Source organism: Ochotona princeps, chromosome 3, assembly GCF_030435755.1.
Source record: "Ochotona princeps isolate mOchPri1 chromosome 3, mOchPri1.hap1, whole genome shotgun sequence".
Classification (NCBI taxonomy): domain Eukaryota; kingdom Metazoa; phylum Chordata; class Mammalia; order Lagomorpha; family Ochotonidae; genus Ochotona; species Ochotona princeps.
Genome location: NC_080834.1, coordinates 34,874,854 through 34,894,786, shown reverse-complemented (window position 1 = coordinate 34,894,786; position 19,933 = coordinate 34,874,854). Strand labels below are relative to the sequence as shown.

General features: G+C 42.7%; 1 protein-coding gene and 1 pseudogene across 9 annotated transcripts in view; both read right to left on the bottom strand.

Moving 5' to 3' along the window:
- Nucleotides 1–306: 306 nt before the first annotated feature.
- SYNJ1 (synaptojanin 1) overlaps nucleotides 307–19,933 on the bottom strand; it is a 78,664-nt gene continuing 59,037 nt past the window's right edge. For 5 of the 9 annotated variants that reach the window (XM_058661701.1, XM_058661702.1, XM_058661707.1 and 2 more), the window contains 8 exons: nucleotides 16,596–16,805; nucleotides 13,425–13,568; nucleotides 12,860–12,898; nucleotides 9,636–9,674; nucleotides 9,420–9,496; nucleotides 7,191–7,299; nucleotides 6,754–6,959; nucleotides 307–1,411 (listed from right to left, as the gene is read on the bottom strand). In XM_058661701.1, the coding sequence (XP_058517684.1) occupies nucleotides 599–1,411; nucleotides 6,754–6,959; nucleotides 7,191–7,299; nucleotides 9,420–9,496; nucleotides 9,636–9,674; nucleotides 12,860–12,898; nucleotides 13,425–13,568; nucleotides 16,596–16,805 (1,637 nt within the window). In that variant the 3' untranslated portion in view covers nucleotides 307–598. The remainder of the gene's footprint in view (nucleotides 1,412–6,753; nucleotides 6,960–7,190; nucleotides 7,300–9,419; nucleotides 9,497–9,635; nucleotides 9,675–12,859; nucleotides 12,899–13,424; nucleotides 13,569–16,595; nucleotides 16,806–19,933) is intronic. The other 4 variants (XM_058661703.1, XM_058661708.1, XM_036494738.2 and 1 more) reach the window with 2 other exon arrangements.
- Nucleotides 15,361–15,760, bottom strand: LOC101533106 (protein FAM136A-like; annotated as a pseudogene).

The window sequence follows — 19,933 nt, the reverse complement described above, 5'->3', positions numbered from 1 at the left end:
AGTATTCTAATTCTGGAAATTAATGGAACATTCAAATTACACTTGTGGTCATCTTTCTGATGATACTGATAAAGGGACTTGGTTAGAATTTTATTAATTTGGTCTCAGTTATGTCCTAGGATTTAAATAGACATCTGTAAATAGGTACATGTATGTGTATACACATACACTTTTTTTAAAGTGATGCCTTTGAAAAAGGTTTCATTCTAACTCTGGCAGCTCTTTGGTAAATACTCATAAACACCAATTGTTTGAGAGGGCTGGCAGTAATGTCAGCTAGAAGTTGTGTGGGCTTGTTGTATTGACAGAATTTCTAAATATGGACTAATTTTAAAAGTAGTTCTAAGCACTTTTTATGGCTACCAGTCTCCTATTTTTCTGGATAACACTACATCAAAACTCCAGTTAGAAGGATTTTTTTCCCCTTATTTCCAATATACACATATTCCAACTTTGTACATATCAAATAGTGGTATTTCATGAAGATATCAGTGCGCTTCACAATAACTTATTGCACGTAATGAACAACTAATGCCCAATTCTTTTGGCGCTAGCCTGCCAAAACTAAATAATGACGACTGTCTTCTATCATCTAAGATTATCTTTCTGTAAAGTCTAGTGTGGGAGGAGCCTTGGAGGCCAAGGTTGCGAAAGGATCCACCGGAGCACTGGTGTTGGAAAGGAGTGTAGGGACAGGAGGTGGAGGTGGTCTTCTTGATGGTAAGACACCAAAAGAAACATCTGTCTCTTTGTTTTGGCCATCAGTTGTCATGGTGGAGCCAGAAGACAAACTTGGAGGATTTCCCAGTAGGTCTGGGAAACAGGTGGCATCCGGCTTCCCCCTCACTCCAAAGTCGTCATCGTCCTCAAAGGTGACCCATCCTTTCGGGTTGCTCGCTTTCCTTGTGGATGGGCCCTGCACGTGAAAACTGTCCTTAAAGCCCTCCAGGGAAGGGCCAGGGTTGCCTGTAGGGTGACCCAGAGGCATCAGGACAGGGAAGGGGTTGTGAGGAAGAGGGTCTGCTTCGGGGAGCCACGAGGCTGCCTCGGACTCGAGGGACTGGGCTCTGAATGGGTTTCCAGGGGCAGCAGTTCTGTCAGGGAAAGGATTTGTGCTGGTCAAGCTGCTCATAAATGGGTTTGGAGAACTTCGCATGTTTTCCTGGGATTTACTCCGGGCTGGGATTGGAGGCATTGAGGGCATGCAATTTACAGAACTCCCAGTATTAACAGTACTTTGTGTTGCAGAAGGCAACTCGATCAACCTCTTTGGGCTTGTGGTTAGCACAGGTGACGTTTGAACAGAGAGTGGAGCCTTTGATACAGCAAGCAGGCTAAGCGACAGATCTTCGAAGGGGTCCCTCTTGAATGGTGGCTCTGGCTTGACACCGGAGACTCCATTCGTTTTCACCTGGAAAAGAGAGCTCTGAGTAGTCAGCTGACATTTACTCAACCTCCCACTGGCCCTTTCTAAATTATTATTCTTTTAGGGAGACTATGCAAATTTAGAAACTGAAAAGCAGCTCTGAGTGGTCTGATACTCTGATGGTTTAAACAAGATGAAAACAGTATTCTCCAAAAACTTATTAAATAAATCTTTTAATCAAATCCATTTTTAATGCTCCTCCCCCAGATAAGTCAGGGCTCATCTTATCCAGGCCAAGTTTTGAAAGAGTAAAAACAGAAATATACAGACTGAGCAAATTTGTTCCTGCCTGGTTCTATCAAATTATAGCATGAAGTTTAGAAACTCATATTCAAAACTTATGCTGAATCTATCTGAAAGTCAACTTCCATCACCCATCTGTGATGATAATAATGATGATAATGATGATGTGGCCTCACTATTTTAAAAATTTTTTCATTTAAAATTAAGACTATGCAAACTAGAATTTATGGATAGAATTAATTTTATTAACATATTTACATTAACAATTGGAAAATTACATTCTTTCCTACTTGAAATGTTTGAAGTTCTTGGCCTTTTCAAAATATTCCAAAATAGAAATTCTGTTGATTAACCAAATGACCAATTTAAACTGGAGGAGGAGGAGCCGGGGTAATGGCACCGTGACTTAAGCCACTGCCTAGGATGCTGGCATCCCATATGGAATGCTGATTCCAATCCCGGCTGCTCCACTCCAATCCAGCTCCCCACTAACGTGCCTGGGCAAGCAGAAGATGGACCAAGCACTTGGGCCTCAGCATCCATATGGGAATCCCAAGGAGCCCCTGGCCCAGCCCTGGCCCAGCCCTGGCCACTGCAGTCATTTGGGGAGTGAACCTGCACACCATCTCTCTCTTTTTTTTTTTTCCCTCCCTAGAGCTTCTCCTTCATTCTCTGTAATTCCACTTTTCAGATGAAATAAAATAAAATAAATCTTAAAAGAGAGAGAGTGGATGATCTTTCTTCAGAAGAAATTTCACACACTGGTAGAGGAATTATTTTAAGGAAAAATAAAAAGAAACATTTGATTGGGTTTGGGACCAAATTCCTCTATGGCAGACAGAGCAGTGCACATGAGAACAGATGGGGAGAATTTTAGGCTTTGCACAGTTCAGAATATTAAGCACTTGCCGAAATAGCTGCTGTATGTTTAAATAGACTTATTCACAAAATCTTGCATTTTAATTAAGTTAAAGAAAATTTGATTTGTTTGATTTTTCAAATAAACAGGATTTTTTTCCAACTGGACTTGAAATTACAACCAATGAGAGCCACATTACCATCCATTCCATTATAATTAATTTATAATTAAGTAAACTGGTGATAATATTAAAATTGGTAGTGTTTTTCATGGAGAAACATACTGGAAATACCTTTAAATAATCTTAACTTTCTTTCATCTTTCTATACCATCGATTCTTCTTGACCAAAGAGAACGCTGCCAACTAGACTATCTGAACAAATATTTTTAAAAAAGAAATTTAAAAATATGAGTTCTGTATTTACGTAATGATGTCATTGTTAAAATAAAGAACCAATTTGGTTTTGCCTGTCTTTCATATAACTAAACCTTATCTTCTTCAAGTTATACTTTTTAGTTTTGTTAATTTTCATTAAAAGTAAAGCAAAAAATGATAAAGCATTAGCGAGAACAATTAAAAATGGTTCCTAAAAATGCAAAATATTGAGAAAAAGAAAAAGTGAGTTTTATGGAATGACAGTAGAATTCATTGAGGTGGACAGATGGCTTGGAAAATGGATGAAATCTTAGATGTATGAAGCTAAGGATTCATACATCTAGTGTGCTAAGACATGAAAAGCACATGTAAGACTGAGAAATAGGTACCTGTTACCCTGATGGTTGCTCCTGCTTTGAGAAAGGGAATACAGACATTAGAGGAAAGAGTTAGCAGGATAATCTGAGACCAATCAGCAACCCTAACAATTCAGTCACAAAACACTTTAAGTTCTACTTTAACTACAGAATCCAAGAGCAGCACTCTTTGCAGGTTACAGCATGAATGCAAGAGACAACTCCCCTTACTCTAACCTTGTTGAACTCGGATCTAAGCTTTAATTCTGTTAAGAGCTCAATTACTAGGCAGTTCAAATAGGTTTCTGATGCTCTAAAATATTTCAGATTTTTAAGGTTTGGATGTTTGTGTTCCTTCCAAAATTCAGATATTGAAGTCCCGATCCTCAAAGATGGTAGTGCTTGGCGGTAGGGCCTTTGTGAGGAACTTGAGGTTAAAGGACACCATGCGGGTGATACCCCCATAAGGGGCTCAGTGCCCTCGCTAAAAGTGGCACTCGAGAGGTTGTGTTGTCCTTGCCACCACACACACTGAGGAAAGGCCACGAGGGTACTCCGCATTCAGACAACAGCTAGCCTCCAGAACTGCAGAACAATGGAGTCGCTTCAGAGGATGAAGCTGTGGTATTTTCTGTGGATCTCCAAGCAGATCAAGGCCTTAGGATCCTTATCTGAAGGATAAGACCATTTATTTGCCCTATAAATTATTAATTAGCTATGAAACTATCTTATTTTTGCTGATTAAAAATAAAATAAAAATCTCATTGTAACTATGCATTTTTTAAATCTAGTATTTTTAAGAAACAGCTTCTAAGGTAAATGTTCCATGAACCCTAAATCTATCTTATTTTTGACAAAGTAGAGATAAACATAATCAGTAATTCAGAGTTTCCTGCCTATTAAACACGAGATTCCTGAATGTGGGTTCACAGTGTCTCGATAACCCAGTCCCCTGTATCAGCTCTGGCCTGCCTACCACAACAGGAATAAGATGGTAGGGTTGCTGTATTAGATGGATTTAGAATTCTGAGATTTTCTACTTCAACATACCCATAAATGTGTGAAAATACAGATTATCCTTATAAATATGCTCATGAACACTGCTAAGATGTATGTAGTATTTCTGAATTTTAGATCTTTCCAAAGTTTAAAGGAAGCCTTTAAACACCAAACATTTCTTTAGTCTTGATGGCATTTTCAAGCTAACACATTGTGAAGCAACAAGAAAAAACAGTACTTATTGCTAAATATAAATTTCATGTGAACATTTTTATTGAAATGTATAGAAAACTATAAAGTAAACCAGAATTGAAATCAGAGGAAAATGATCTGATTTGTATGGTCTTCCGGTATTAAGATAAATGAGCATATACACCACAAGCCTTCCCAAGTGAGAACGAGAGTTTCGTGGTCATGTGATTTCAACAAACCAAGGCAATATTAGTTCCTGTAAGCTACTAAAGTGGGGACCTACTATTTGGCTGCTGAAAGCCCAAGCTATCTGACTCAGTAATGACTGCAACCATTTCAGACACCTAAGGAACCACAGTGTGAGCTCCAGCATTGAGAAGAATTACTACTTGCATCAAGAAGGACTAAGGATTGCTCTGTTTAATCGAGATTACCCACAATGCCAGAGGTCCAGGAACTGATATGACATGTCAGGAACTGATATGGCATATCAGGAACTGGAAGATAAACTAATTTGTGGGTGGTACTGCGGCATGGCAGGTTAAGGTACCTCCTACAGTGCCAGTATTCCACATGGGAATGGTTCAAGTCCCAGCTGTCCCCTTCCAATCTAACTCCATGTTATAGCACCTGGGAAAGCAGCAGATGGCCCAAGGGCTTGGGACCCTGCACTCACATGGCTCCTGGCTTCAGCATGGTTCACCTCCAGTCATTGAGCCCATTTGCAGTGTGAATCAGAGCACAGCAAACCTCTGTCTGTCTTTGCCTCTCTCTCTGTAACTCTACATTTCATGTAAAACATACATGAATAGCATATGGGCACCAGCTCTAGTTCCAGCTGCTCCACTTTCAAATTCAGCTCCATGCTAATGGCCTGGGAAAGCAGTGGACAATGACCTGAAGCCTTGGGCCCCTGCACCAACGTAGGAGACTTAGAAAAAGCTCCTGGCTCCTGGCTTCAGGCCAGCCCAGCTCCAGTCACTGTGACTATTTGGGGGGTGAAATACTAGATGGAAACTCTCTGTTTCTTCCTCTTTCTGTAAATATGATTTTAAGTAAAACAAATAAATATTTCACAAAAAGACAAGAAAATTTATTACTGAGATCAATAAAAATTAATTATTGTTTTCTATCAAAAATTTTTAACTTTCCAAAGTGAATTATGCAAAAAACCCAAAAAGCAACAAACTTTGAGCAAGAAAACAACCTGGGGACCACCTAGAAAGGTCCTAAAGAACCTTGGCCTATGGCAGGAGTAGCAAACCTTTATTCTGCCAAGGACTATTTAGATATTTATAACATTACTTGGAGGCCAAAGACAATTATCAACTTAAAAATTAACCTGCTATAGATTTATTGAATTTTGAGTTCCACCTGTGGTTGTATTGACAGGGCCAGCCCAATGACTCTGTAGATGTTCTGTGGCCCAAAGCCCAGCCATTCGCCACCCCTGAACTCCAGAGTCATTCTCTGAGAAGTTTTGATCTAAACAAAGGTTACAAAGAAATTCCAGGAGTGGATATGTGGATTAGTGTTTAAGACTTTGAGGGGTTGACATTACAGTGCAGTGGGGTAAGCTGCCACCTGGGGCTCTAGCATCCATTTGAACGCTGCCTACAAACCCCACTCCTCCACTTCCCATCCAGCTCCGTGCTAATGTGCCTGTGAGAGCAGGGGAAGAGTGCTAGAGCCCCTGCCACCTATGTGGCCGACTGTGATGGAGTTTTTGGCTCCTGGCTTCTGCCTGGCTCAGCCTTGGCTGCTGCAGCCATTTGGGGCGGGAATCAGCAAACACCAGTTCTCTTAGTAATTCTGCCTTTCAGATGGTCAAACAAACAGAATTCATTTGGGACCTGAGGATTCCACATTGGAGCGTCTGGGACTGTGCCTCGGCTCCTGGGCTTCCAGTCCTGTTTCCTGCTAACATGCACCCTGAGAGGCACCAGTGGACAGCTCCAGTCCTTGGTTTGTGGGTTTCACCCACATAGAAGACTCAGATTGTGCTCTTGATTCTTGGTATTTAGGGAGTGAATCAGTGGATGGGAAATCTCTCTTTGTCTTGTCTTTCTCTATCATTCAGATAAAAAATAAAATAAGCAAGTAAATTTAACAAGAGACCAGTTAATAGCACCAAATGTCCCTCAATAATTAAAGTCTCAAGATGCTATTAATACCAAAAGACAAAACTCTTAAGAATTAAGGCTCATGTTTGTTTACCGCTTATAAAAGCTAGTAATTAAAATAAGTATTTCAAAGACTATGCCATATGCATCTGAGACACAGTTTTAGGAGTGAGACGTACTTGCAGTTGCGGTGGCGAGTCTGAAGGCAAGCTGTGGGAGGACCTGCTCCGGGGTGGCGGCTGCGGCGGCGTTTCCAAACTCGCTTGGGGGGCAGATGGAGGCCCGGGTGCCGCCACTGGGATGAGCGGCTCCTGCAACTTTTGAGCCGGTGGGAGCACAGCACTGGCAGCCTGTGGCTTCAGCGGCTCAGGAAGCAGCGCTGGACCTAGGAAAACAGCGACTGGCAGATGGGAGGTGCATTCCAGAAAACCTGTTTTCATTTTTTTTCCCTTTTCACTGAAATATTAGGAAGACAGGCAGCTGCTGTTTTTCCCAGTAGCCTCACTTCTTGTGGCATAAAGGAAAAATATCTCTACTTCAATACATTCTGATGGTGGGAGATTACAGAAATGAAAAGCAAACAGAGCAAAAGTGGTGTTTGTAACCCACTGCCTACCTTTCGGCGCCTCTGAGGGCTTGCTGTGGCTTTCCGGAGTCAGTCTTCCAGCTGCAGCCCGAGCGTGGCTCTGAGGAGCACTGATAACCCCAGCTCGAGGTGGGATTGTCTAAAGATGGGAAACACAACATCAACACATTTACTTATTTTTAACAGCAAAGATTTTGTGAAAATGTCTACTTTTGTACTCTGTAGTATTATTCCCCATCCTGCCATTTTCATTTTTCTCTATAGCCATTTACACACAGACTTATTTTTCGTTCTTTCAGAGGCAGAGAGAGAGAGTGTTCATCTTCAAATGCCTGCAATAGCCGGCGACGGGCCACATCAACAGTGGTTCTCAGTGAGGTCAGCTAGGTGGCGGGGACCCAACTCCTTCAGTCAGACCCTCCCAGGGTGGGCAGCAGCAGGAGGCTGAAGTCCGAAGCATGGTGGGCACCTGACCCCAGGCACTTCAACACAGGACATAGGTATCCCACCCAGCATGTTAACTACTAGATCAACCTATCATTTCCAAACTAACACATTTTTCAAATCCTCCAATTTTTATTTTTGTTTACTGGATGCCAGGTACTATCTTAATTAAGCATGGTATAGGCATTTCAATTTCATCTTTGAAATATTCTTTAGAGGTGGGGTACTAAGAATCTCTAGTTTGAAAGAAAAAGAAACATAAACATGCCCATGACCACCAAGCTAGAGGATGGAGCAGACATCCAAGCTGCAGGGGCCACGCTCATCCTCCATCGACCTCTCAGCATCTGCATTCCCAGTTAGAGCAGTTTCCATTTCCTGACTGAAGACACGGGCCTCTCACCAATGCCAGGCTCCATGAAGCAGGCCTATGTTACTAATTGTGGGTTTTACTTTCTTTCTGTTTTTGACTACCTGTTGCAGCTAGAGAATATTTTCACTGAGGTACATAATGGAAAAATCCTGTATATGAGAAAACATAATAAACACACAGAAAAGGACAAGATGGGAAAAAACCTTATTAGGGCGCCATCATCTGCTCTCCCAATTTTAGAAAAATTGCTCATAATTTTTACCTTGAAATTTAGTTAAAATCTTCTCAATTGAAGGATGATTTTGTAATCATCTTCATCAATTACTCAGATCATAGAATAAAATATCACTTAAAAAAAACAACAACCAGGCCCAGTGCAGTAGTCTAGTGGCTGAAGTCCTTACCTTGCATGCTCTGGGATCCCATTTGGGCACCAGTTCTAATACCGGCAGCCCTGCTTCCATCCAGCTCCCTGCTTGTGGTCTAGGAAAGCAGTCAAGGATGGCCCAAAACCTTGGGACCCTGCACCCACGTGGGAGACCTGGAAGAAGCTTCAGGCTCCTAGCTTCAGATCAGCTCAGCTCCAGCTGTTGTGGCCACTTGGGGAGTGAATCAGCAGACAGAGGATCTTAAACCTTAAAAAAAAAAACCCTGAGTGTACTTCAAAAGGTTCATGGATTTAACAAATTTAGTTTGGTACAAAATTGTTTTGAAATTACGGAATATTTATCTATTCATTTACTGCAAAGTCAGATATACAGAGAGGAGGAGAGACAGAGAGGAAGATCTTCCGTCCAATGATTCACTCCCCAAGTGACCACAATGGCCAGTGCTGTGCTGACCGAAGCCAGGAGCCAGGAACCTCTTCTAGGTCTCCCAGAGCTCTGGTCCCAAAGCTTTGGACTGTCCTCGACTGCTTTTCCAGGCCACAAGCAGGGAGCTGGATGGGAAGTGGAGCTGCTGGGATTAGAACCGGCGCCCATATGGGATCCTGGGCGTGTTCAAGGCGAGGACTTTAGCTGCTAGGCCATCACGTCGAGCCCAAAATTACGGAGCTTTTTCATAATATGCACATTCGCTTAGCTCTCTGAAGATCTCACACATATACAATTTCAAAATATTTACGCTGAAATTAATCTAGCTTTGAATTCTATTCTATTTGAATTTTGGAAGCAATTTTGGCCACCACCTCCTCCTGTACAGAGATTCAAGATTTCTGTTTGGTAATCATAATAAAGTACATCACCCTTACACAAGGAGGTGTTTTTGAGTATACTAATACACCATGAGAGTGCACGGATACTTTGCAATGCTCTACATTTGAGAGTTGAGGCAACTAAGGTCTCAGAGGGTTGCCTGGTTTCTCCAACATAGTAAGAGCAGCAGGAATGACTGAGGCCCAGAACCAAAGCCCCAGGGCCCCGGGGCCGGGTTGGATTTACCGGTCGGACCGTGCTTGCACTGTATCCAGCAGGTGCTGGGCCTGGGAGTCCTGCTTGAGGGGAAGGCTGATTGCGTCCTATAACAAAGATATCACAGCACATATTTAAGTTTAAAGGAAAAAAAAAGCAAAAAATACAAGAAACCATGCATTTACATTCCAAGCATCTACCTCATTGCTCATTTTCAAAGGGTAAGTAGCTACAAACGGTTTTTACCTACGTGATCCTTTCGGGTCGTCCCAGGGCTTTTGGGTGCTTTGAAGCAAGAAGGGAAAACAATCAGTCCTAAGTCACCAAGGAAGCAACAGGGCACAGGGCCCAACAGCAGCTAGGGTTCTACTCTGCAGCAGCTGAACCCGGGCACGAGACAGCAACAAAACAAGTACTCTGTTTCGAATAATGGCCAAGAATATGATCAGTCCTAAAAACCTGAGCTACTTAGATCTTAACAGGAGACAAGTGTGTGCAGACTGTAGTCTGATATATCTCTCCAGGGGCCATTTCCCACACACCTCTCGCCATGAAGCAAGAAAACAAGGTCAGCTGAGGGACTGGTCACAAAGACAAGCCATTTGCTGGGCTGTGCTGTGTGCATTGCTGTGCATGGAAGTTATCTTGTGATGAGCTCTTTAGGTTTCTATGACAAAATGTTAGGATGAAGGCAGAAGACAAGTGTATCTTGTTACCAAATATTTGACTTAAGGAAGACAATGTTTTTTTGGGGTGGATAGAGAGGGGAAAGACAATGTTTAAAGGCAGCTGAACTCCTTAGGAAAGAAGAAGCTGAAGGATTAAATGCAATAAATCACTCTGGGACCCAAATGAGTAGGAGGGCTCCTTAGATCTCTCCCTTTTCAAAAGAAATCCAAGCAGTTACTGAAAAATACATTTGCCCTTCAATTACTATAATTTTAAGTTTGTCCCTAGTCTTAATGTTATTTTAAACAAATCTAGCTCAGTATCAACAAACACAAACCTATCTTACATTGCTGAAATACTACACAAAATACTACATTTTAAGTGAACTAATGGAACTTAATTATAATCACTAGTTTTTAAAACCTCAGGTTAATAAAGTACATTTCAAAACACCTGAGTTTTTTCTGAAAAGAAGTTAATTCTTCTTAAACAGCAATTTCACAACCTCAGTAAATATGCAATATATGAAACAGAGTACAAATGACATAAAATTTCAGGGAAATTATATGGATACTCATTAGAAACAGACATAACATACAAAGAAAAGGAAAAAAAAATACAAGATATACATTAGACCTGGGAGCAGACATTGCAGCTGGAGTAAGAAGTTAGTACATTTTAAACACTGGAGGGGCTGACATTTAGCTAGAACATGTGGGAACCATTTCCACAATACACAAGTCTTGTTACCTTCCATCTCTCTCCTAGCTACCCCAGGGCTGGGAGGGGCTCCAACACCTTTTCAGAGAAAGAAGAAAAGCTATACATGGCTCAGGGCCGACAGTTCAGAATGACAGACAGGCACATAAAACAATTGTGGTTCAAATGTATAGTTTCAATAAGATTCTTTTATTGCTCTAAATTTCTTCAAAGGTATCAGTGCACACCAAAGCACTTCAAATGCCTAACAACTGGGCAGGCGTAGGCCATCTGTTTCCTCAAACAGAAGAATGGAAGTGGGATGATGCTTTACTTTTTACAACTGAGATTAGAGTAGTAGGACTTTAAAAATGTTTAATGAATGCCTTTGATTTACGGTGCTCATTCCCTATATCCAGAATTAAATCGTATTTGGCAGTATTTGGCAGTCAGAAAGGAAAATCAATTATAAGTGAAATCTCGACTTCATCTTAAATTTCTGTGACTAGATGGGATTCTGAAAAGTTAGTTTTTAATGTGTTATTTTTTCATTAATATGTTATTTTTAAAAACTCTGAAAGTATAATAACGTTTTCCAAGGTTATTGCCTTGATTATTGATTACAGGATAAAACAAAATCTTGCAAATACTTCCTATAAAAGAAATACGAAAATAATAAATTTTATTTATCAGAATACATTTCTGAGTAAGCTATTTCATGGTTAATAAAACTTTCACAAAAAATCATACAACTTATGTTCTACATTAGATTTCTAATTAAAGCAGATGACACATAGAATTTATAAAAACATAAATAAAAGCAGAGTTTGAAGTGGGAAAAATTAGGATTTTCTGAAATCAATGGATGAAGGATCAGTTGATAGTATTTTACAGATGATGAAATGCCAAACTAATTACTCATTTTTTACGATTTTATTTTTTTATTGGAAAGTCAGATCAACATAGAAGGAGAAACAAAGATCTTCCGTCCTTTGGTTCACTCCCCAAGCAGCTGCAATGGCCAGAGCTGGGCCAATCCGGCCAGAAGCCGGGAGCTTCCTCTGGGTCTTCCATGTAGGTGAAGGGTTCCCAGGCTTTGGTCCATCCTCTATTGCTTTCCCAGACTACAAACAGTGAAGTTAATGATTCTTACAATAAGAATCATTAAAAACTAAAAACTGCACACACAGTCTGTAGTGACCTGAAATGCTCAGAAGGGTCAACAGATAGAACAGAAATAGACCATGTGTGCACATACAATGGGACTCTAAAGAGATGAAAGGATTTCCATCCTTATCCCTGCTAATGTGCCTGGGAAGGCAGAAGATGACCTGACTGCTTGGGCACCTGCTACTCATGTGGGAAACCTGGATGGAGTTCCTGGCTCCTGGCTTTAGCATGGTCCGGCTCTGACTGTTGCAGCCATTTGGGGAGCAAATGGAAGGCTCCCTTTTCCCTTTCTCTCCTCTTCCTCCACCACCATCACTCTTCCAAATAAATACATTAATCTTTTAAAAAAACAAGGCAGGTTTGCAGAAGCTCTTCTGAGAACTGTGACAGCTTGTCTCAACCTTTCTGGGGAACTGGACTTCACAACACTTGTCAAATATACTTGTCCAACTGAGCTCTGTGACAATCTTTCACGTAGACCAAGTAAGTTCTACTTTTAAATTGCATTCCACAAGCTTTTTCACTAGAAAAAGGATGTCGTAGGGAATGATTAGTCGAATATTTCAGAAATATTCTTCATTCACCGCAATTGAACCACTATCAAAATTATTATGACGTCTGGGAATTCAATCTTTGTAACAAATTTATTATTTATCAAAAAAAAAAAAAAAAAAGGAAATCAGTCCTTGGACAGAAGTTTAACTATGTGTGCCTGGAAAATGGAATCCCTTATTTAGTCTACTCACAAACAAAATTAATCTGTACTCTTTCACTTACCAGGAACGTAACAGAAGTTTGGAGCTATTTCTAATTTGGACAACAAATGTCATCTGTTTGTCAAACAAACCTAACATGTCTTTGACTTTTAGGCATCTGACTCCAAAACACTGAAGAACCAAGATTCATACAGGATAATAAACATAAATGGTTACCTCCAAATTCCTTTCTAGCAGGTGCAGGACTCCTAGCGCCTTATAGTTCATGAGAAATAAGCAGCACAAAGGAAATGACATTAAACAAAGAATTGAAATGTCAAGGATTTACTACAGCATTCATGGTGTTAAATATTATGTATGAATTATGATTATCACATAATACAAAAAAGCTATTATTCAATACATAAGAATAAAATTACATGTAAAGATAACAAACACATACAACTTTATATTAACTATATGTGCCCTTTTGTTCTAGTCATAAATTTTATAGAATTAAGTGATATTATACATCTAAAAACCAGAAATCAGGATTTTGAAGAGAAAGATTAAACCTAGTTTTAAGAACGGCTTACACATCTAACTGCTAAACACCTGGTCCCAGGTAAGAAGGCAGCTACAAACACATGGCTGAGAAGGCTCCCAAGCAAGTTTTTCTCTATTGTTCCTACCATGTTCTTTGCAGAAAAACCAAAGAACAATTACATTAAAACAACATATTTTAACGTATGGTGTTCAAAGCTCTAATTGTAGTGGAAATGAAAGTAGAGCGGTGTGTTACCTGAGGGTGGAGGCGGCCTCTGTGGGGGCGCTGGTCTTTGTGGCGGGGCCGCTGGGCGGGGTGGGGGTGGCCTCTTGGGTTCCAAGGCCTGGGCAGCATCTTTCGGAGGCTGCTGGGAGGCGGGCTGAGGGTCAACAGGAGAACCTAAAACAAGCACAGCAGCTGAGAAGCCCAGGTTCCAAAGGTGTGTCAGCAGACAGGGACGCAGGCATACAAGAGAGCTCTTCAGGAAAAACACACGTTAGCAAGAAACCAGGCAGGGATTTCAAAGTGCACCAAAACAAGCTTATTCTCATTCAATTCTTCTAGGAATGTTTTGAAGTACCGTGTGTATGGACAATGAATGTTCTATTTTGCTCATTTTTAACATTTCTTTTTTTTTTTCTATGAGGGAGATTTAACCTTGCTTATCATTTAAAACCAAACAATTAGGAAAATATATCCAAGCATTCAAGCATTGAACAGATAAGCTATATGATCATTTCAGCAAGTCCTTAAAAAAAAGTACTTTTTAAACATAAGGTGCCAGGCTGGGGCATAACACTGCTTGTTGCAAAGCCCCCAAACATGGCATTTGCTGACGTGCGGCTGCCTGCCTTTGATCCCAGGCAGTTGGGGCTCGTCCTAGCCCAAGCTGCTTTTTCTCCTGTGGCCTTCCTATTGTTGGGATTGTCTGCTTGGTGTTAATTTGGGGGCTAAGTAAGCAATGCTGTGCTTGGCTTTCATTCCACTCTTACACAAATTCATGTTTCCCCAAAAGCCCAATACTTCAGTTCTTTGATCATACAGCCAAGAGACCATCTTTCACTGTTCATTCCTGCATACCACTGTGAAAACGTTCTTCCCCTTCGACAGGGAAAGTGCTGTGACAGATTTATCTGGTTACTCAGTGTGAGGGGAGCTGTGCTATCCGTCCCCTGAGTGACATCTCCAGGCTGGGATGCAGTAAGAATGACAGGAGATGAAGGTTCGTGCCAGAAAACGACACCCATGGAAGTCCTGCAAAATTCCTCCTGAAACTACTCTTCCTTCCAACTCCACATCTGAAATTATTTCATGCCCTTGTGTGTAAAAAAACAGCTCTAACAAAGACCCGGAGAGGCAGTTTCCTTTTCTAACCCAGTGATCTCATGGATTGTGTTTACAGTGCAAGGATGATAGTGTGGTGATACCTCGGGGAAGCGGGATGCTGGCAGCCCACCGAAGCCCCACCTGCACCCTCCACCAGCACGCAGGCCAGGCAGATGCAGCCTCAGCCTGCTGCTGCCTGTGCAGGTAAGGAGAACCCGGTGCTTTGGAAGACCTGGACTCCTGGTACAAGGGAGGCCCCACTTGTAAGACGGACACTTGGCACATGAAATGCAGGCCCGGAAACACTCTCCTGTGCCATCTCTGACCGGGTTTTAGCACCATTTGTTCACCTCAGTTCCAAGGACTGGAATATAAGGGAACTAGTGTCCAGAGGCAAATGACATGCTTTACACCTGCTGGCTTCCTTGATTTCCTTCATAAACTTCTGTACAAAAGGTGTAAATATCCATTCTTTTTTTTTTTAAGATTTATTCAGTTTATTACAAAGTCAGATATACAGAGAGGAGGAGAGACAGAGAGGAAGATCTTCCGTCTGATGATTCACTCCCCAAGTGAGCCGCAACGGGCCGGTGCGCGCCAATCTGAAGCCGGGAACCAGGAACCTCTTCCAGGTCTCCCACACGGGTGCAGGGTCCCAAGGCTTTGGGCCGTCCCTGACTGCTTTCCCAGGCCACAAGCAGGGAGCTGGATGGGAAGTGGAGCTGCGGGGATTAAAACCTGCGCCCATATGGGATCCCGGGGCTTTCAAGGCGAGGACTTTAGCCGCTAGGCCACGCCGCCGGGCCCAATATCCGTTCTTTTTAAAACAGATTCCTTCCCTCAGCCCCGGTGGCCACTGGCACTTTTACTTCCCCATGTTCGACAGTGCCTCCTACATATTCTTGGTCATGGTTGGGATGAGGTGCATGTGGTCATCCACACACTTGGTCACACAACTGTCCAGCTACTTCTTCACCTGGGACTCCTTAGTCCCTGCATCTATGGAATCTTTGGCTTTGTCACTGCAGTGCATGGTGCAACAGGCAGGGCTGTTCTGGAACGTCTCCAGTTTGCTCGTCACCAGGGCTTGGGCTTGAGCCAGAGGCATATGGCAGCACTCGATGCACTGGGGCACCTGCTGCATGGACCGCCGGCTGTCCTCGTGGCGTCGGAGCTGCGCTGTAACATCAGGCCCTGCATCCCTCTCTGCATTCCTCACCAGAGTCCACGACCTCCTGCACGTGGAGCTGCTGCAGCTCCGCCATGGCGACCCAGCACTGCACAGCACCCATTTTTAAACTTCTACTGCACACATTTTCAGTCTGAATAACAAAAGCAGTCTAGACTGAAACACCCTTTTGCACCACAGTCGCAGTAATGTTCCTAGGTGTCACCGAGGCCCAGGTACTGAGAGCTCACTGATTTAGTGGTTCTACCAAGGCAACCCAAAGTATTAAATAACTCATTTACAGCTTGCTCATCAGTAACAAGAGGGGAAAGGAAACTACAAATAGTCAAGGACTCTTACATAACAACAGAAAACCATCGAGTTGTTAGTCAGGGACAACCCAAACCACATAGAAAAAAAAAGATAAATATCATCTGGTGACAATTTCTTTTCCCTGGACTGCTTAGCATCTCCAAAATTTGCTCTTTTTTAGATTTATGTATTTTTATTGGAAAGTCAGAGATACAAAGAGGAGGAGAGATAGAAAGATCTTTCATCCAATAATTCACTCCCCAAGTGGCTGCATCAGCCAGAGCTGAGATAATCTGAAACCAGGAGGAGCCTGGAGCTTCTTCCAGGTCTCCCATGTAGGTGCAGGGTCCCAAGGTTTCGGGCCGTCATCGACTGCTTTCCTAGGTTACAAGCAGGGAGCTGGATGGGAAGCAGAGCTGCTGGGATTAGAATTAGCACTCATATGGGATCCCAGCACGTGCAGGCCGTTACTTCAGCCACTAGGCTACTGTACTAGGCCCCCAAATTTTCCTCTTTTTTATGTAGAGAAAACAGGGTATACTTTAGCATACGCACACAACTATCAAAAATCAGACACATTGGCTAGAGATAGCCAGATGAAACTTTCAAATTCAGCCTACCCTGTGAACTTGGAGGTCCAGGAGTTCTTGAGGGTGCCCGGCTTGGTCTGGTGGGAAGCGCAGGTATGGGACACTCTGCTATCGTAGGTGACTGGCAGGGACTGGTCCGGGGCGAGGAGCCCGGGGAAGTGCCAAGGCCGGAACTTGAGGAGGGCTGGAGGTGCTGAGGAAGCAGTTCCTCCACTTCAGTACTGTAGTCATCAACATCACCTAGGGAGAAGGAAGGTGAGCCAAGGTACCACTGTGGTAACTTCCTCAGAGGTGGCTTAAAAACACACCCCAGAAACATTCTAACATTATGACACTGCAAACATACATGGATGAAATACGTAGCCATGCGTAACATTTCATACAAATCAAGCCACAACTAACATAAATGCTCTTACAGAAAAATACTAACAGACTTGTTCTCTTACAACAGCCAGCTGCACGGGGTGACTGACCACTTGAAGCAGGGCTGCCTCCATGAGGCCCATGCCTTCCCCTGCCTCACTGCTGCTGGCAGTGTTGGCCAACTCACAGCTCTCCCTGCAAATCTCCCATCCTGCTCCCCTGACTCAGCACAGACCCTCTTGGGGTAAACTGAGGACCAGTTCGACTCTGAGGTGTTTTCATCTCCACTTCCCCTCAGAATGAAACCTGTGGCTCAAGAGCGTCCTTACAACCCAATTCCGATTCCTGAACATGACTCTCAATCCTGAACAAAGCCCTCTTGTTCTTTTAGGTCTATGCCATCAAGAGTTTATGTAAAACACTGAACACCCTGTTTGGCAGACAAATCTCCAGCCTCCACCCTCCAGGGCACTTGAACCCATCCATCAAAGACTTGAGAGCCAAATAGTGAGCGGGGTCCTAATATCTCTCACAATATCCAGATCTCCATGGGGTAACACATTCAAAAACCAAAATACCCTGGCCTTGTCCTTAGACTCACCTCCACTTCAAACACACACCCTTCAGAACTGCAGCCAACCTGAAATACTAAACGAGACACTTTCTTCTGACCAGCACCTCCTGACTGTCCAGGCCCTCTCCTTAGTCACTCTCACTTCTCCCGATCTCAGCTACACAGCTTCATCATTCCTCATCCTAATCCCTCCTCCCCAGTTTTTTTCTTTTTTTTTTTTACATCTAGCTTCAGGTTCTATGGTTCTTGATCTCAATCTTTCCTCAAGTTCACCACTCTTGCATTGTACTTGCCTGACAGAACGTCAATCCCGCACTGATTCCACTTTTCCCTTTAGTTTTGGCCTTTGCATCGTTACCCTTCGCCTGCTGAGTGTTGCTGTTCCAGAAACCCCACCATCCTGCCGGTCGGGCACTTTGCTCTAGTGGCCTTCAGTCTCTCCTGGACTCCCTGCTGACTCTCCCCACCCCAGGCTCCTCAGGAGCTTTATCATGAAGCTTCTCACCTCTCCCAACACTCAACTGTCCCACGCTTGCACACAGCTTCACCACTTCAGCTGAGAAAAGAGGATTCTTCCTTCAACATGCCCCCATGCTGGAGGCCAATCACGCGGCTGGCCCTCAGGTGTCTGTGGACCGAACGAACAAGGTGCTTCTCCCCGCCCCGGGTGTTCTCAGGAACACCGCTCTATTATTTGCCTCATTCTTCTACTGCTATCAGCTTTCCCATCACTATGAAGTATTCTGAAGCCTCTCCCATTTAAAAACAACCATCAGTGGAGTCTCCAATCTCTCTGGACCAACTGCCCCTTTTTTATTTCTCCAATCTTAGCCAAACCTTTCTCTTTTGTAAGATTTATTTATTTTTTTGAAAGGCAGAATTACTGAGAGGGAGAGGAAGAGAGATCAATCTTCCATCCACTGGTTTATTCCCCAAATGGCCACAGCAGCCGGGGTTGGGCCAGGCGGAAGCCAGGAACTTGATCCAGGTCTCCCACACGGATGCAGGGCCCCAAGTACTGGCCAATCCTCTGTTGTTTTCCCACGCACATTAGCATGGAGCTGGATTAGAAGTGGAGTGGCTGGGACTCAAACTGGCATTCCATAAAGGATGCCAACACCCTAGGCAGTGGTTTTGCCCACTACAGCACAGTGCCACCCTTGCCAAACTTCTCCGAGGAGTTGGGGCACTCCCTCTGCACGAACTTCCCTTCCTACCAGTTTCTCTCACCTGGATTTCCATTCCACTAGCAGGCCTCTCAGGAACGGCACCAAGAGCTTCCCTCCCAGCTACTAAACCAGAAGTTTCTGTCTTCATTTCTTCTCATCCCTCTGTGGGACAGACACTGCTGACCACTCCTTCCGTGTTATGTCCTTATTCCTTCATTATAAGCTACAAGAGTCTCATAGCTCTTTGCCACTTGATTCGTCCTCACTTTGCTGTATCCAATGGCTCATTTCTGGACTCACTGAGCTCACCAACATATTAAATCCGACATGTTCCACTCCTGCCTGTTTCTTCTCTGGCATGTTTCATTTGCTTCCTACAAACATATCTGTGTAATAATTCTGATCCTGTCTCCTCTAGGCTTGTGCACATGGCCCCTCCCTAGGTCATGCCATCCACTGTCTTTAATCCAAGTCTCGCTCAGGTCTTCAGATTCTCAACATTATTTTTACTTCCGCTAGTGGAAACATGGACCCTTTCCTGACTTTATCCTGAATGATCACAGCACCATTGTATTAATCTCACTTTATTTTAAGTGTCTGATAACTTCTCCATCCATTAAGCTGAGTATTCTGGGAGAACAAACATTACAGTTCTCACATCTAATGCACTTAACATGTACCTGGTACATAAAAGGTACCATATAAACATGTGTGACCTAAGTAAGTAATGAACAGAGAAGGCAAAAACAAGATAATTTTGCTAGATGGCCAACTCTTACATGTGGTACATAGCTGCACATGGTATCATAATATGGTAAAAATGTGTCAGAATAAAATAGCATATAGTGTTGGCATGAAAGCATATTTTAATCATGTTTAAAGAAATTATTAAATCTCAATGATCTGTTCCAAATTCTCAAAACTTCAATTGGTTATACTTACAGGTGGATTAAACTTCAAATGTATGTTCCCAGCCACTCTAAATCTCTTTAAATTACCTTGAAAGTTATCTTTTTACAGTAATTATTAATTATTTAAAATCAATTTCTGCTCTGAAAACACCCATATGGGATTTTAATTTAAACTTAACTACTGAGACCAAATATAATATGTATGCAGGTCTTCTAATATTTGAGTAAGACACAATTACAATACAATTAACATCTAAAGAAAAACAAGATAAATACAGCAGAATACAAACACAGACTCTAATTAATAATGCTGCTATGTGTGCTCCAGAAAGAAGGAAATTAGGACTGATG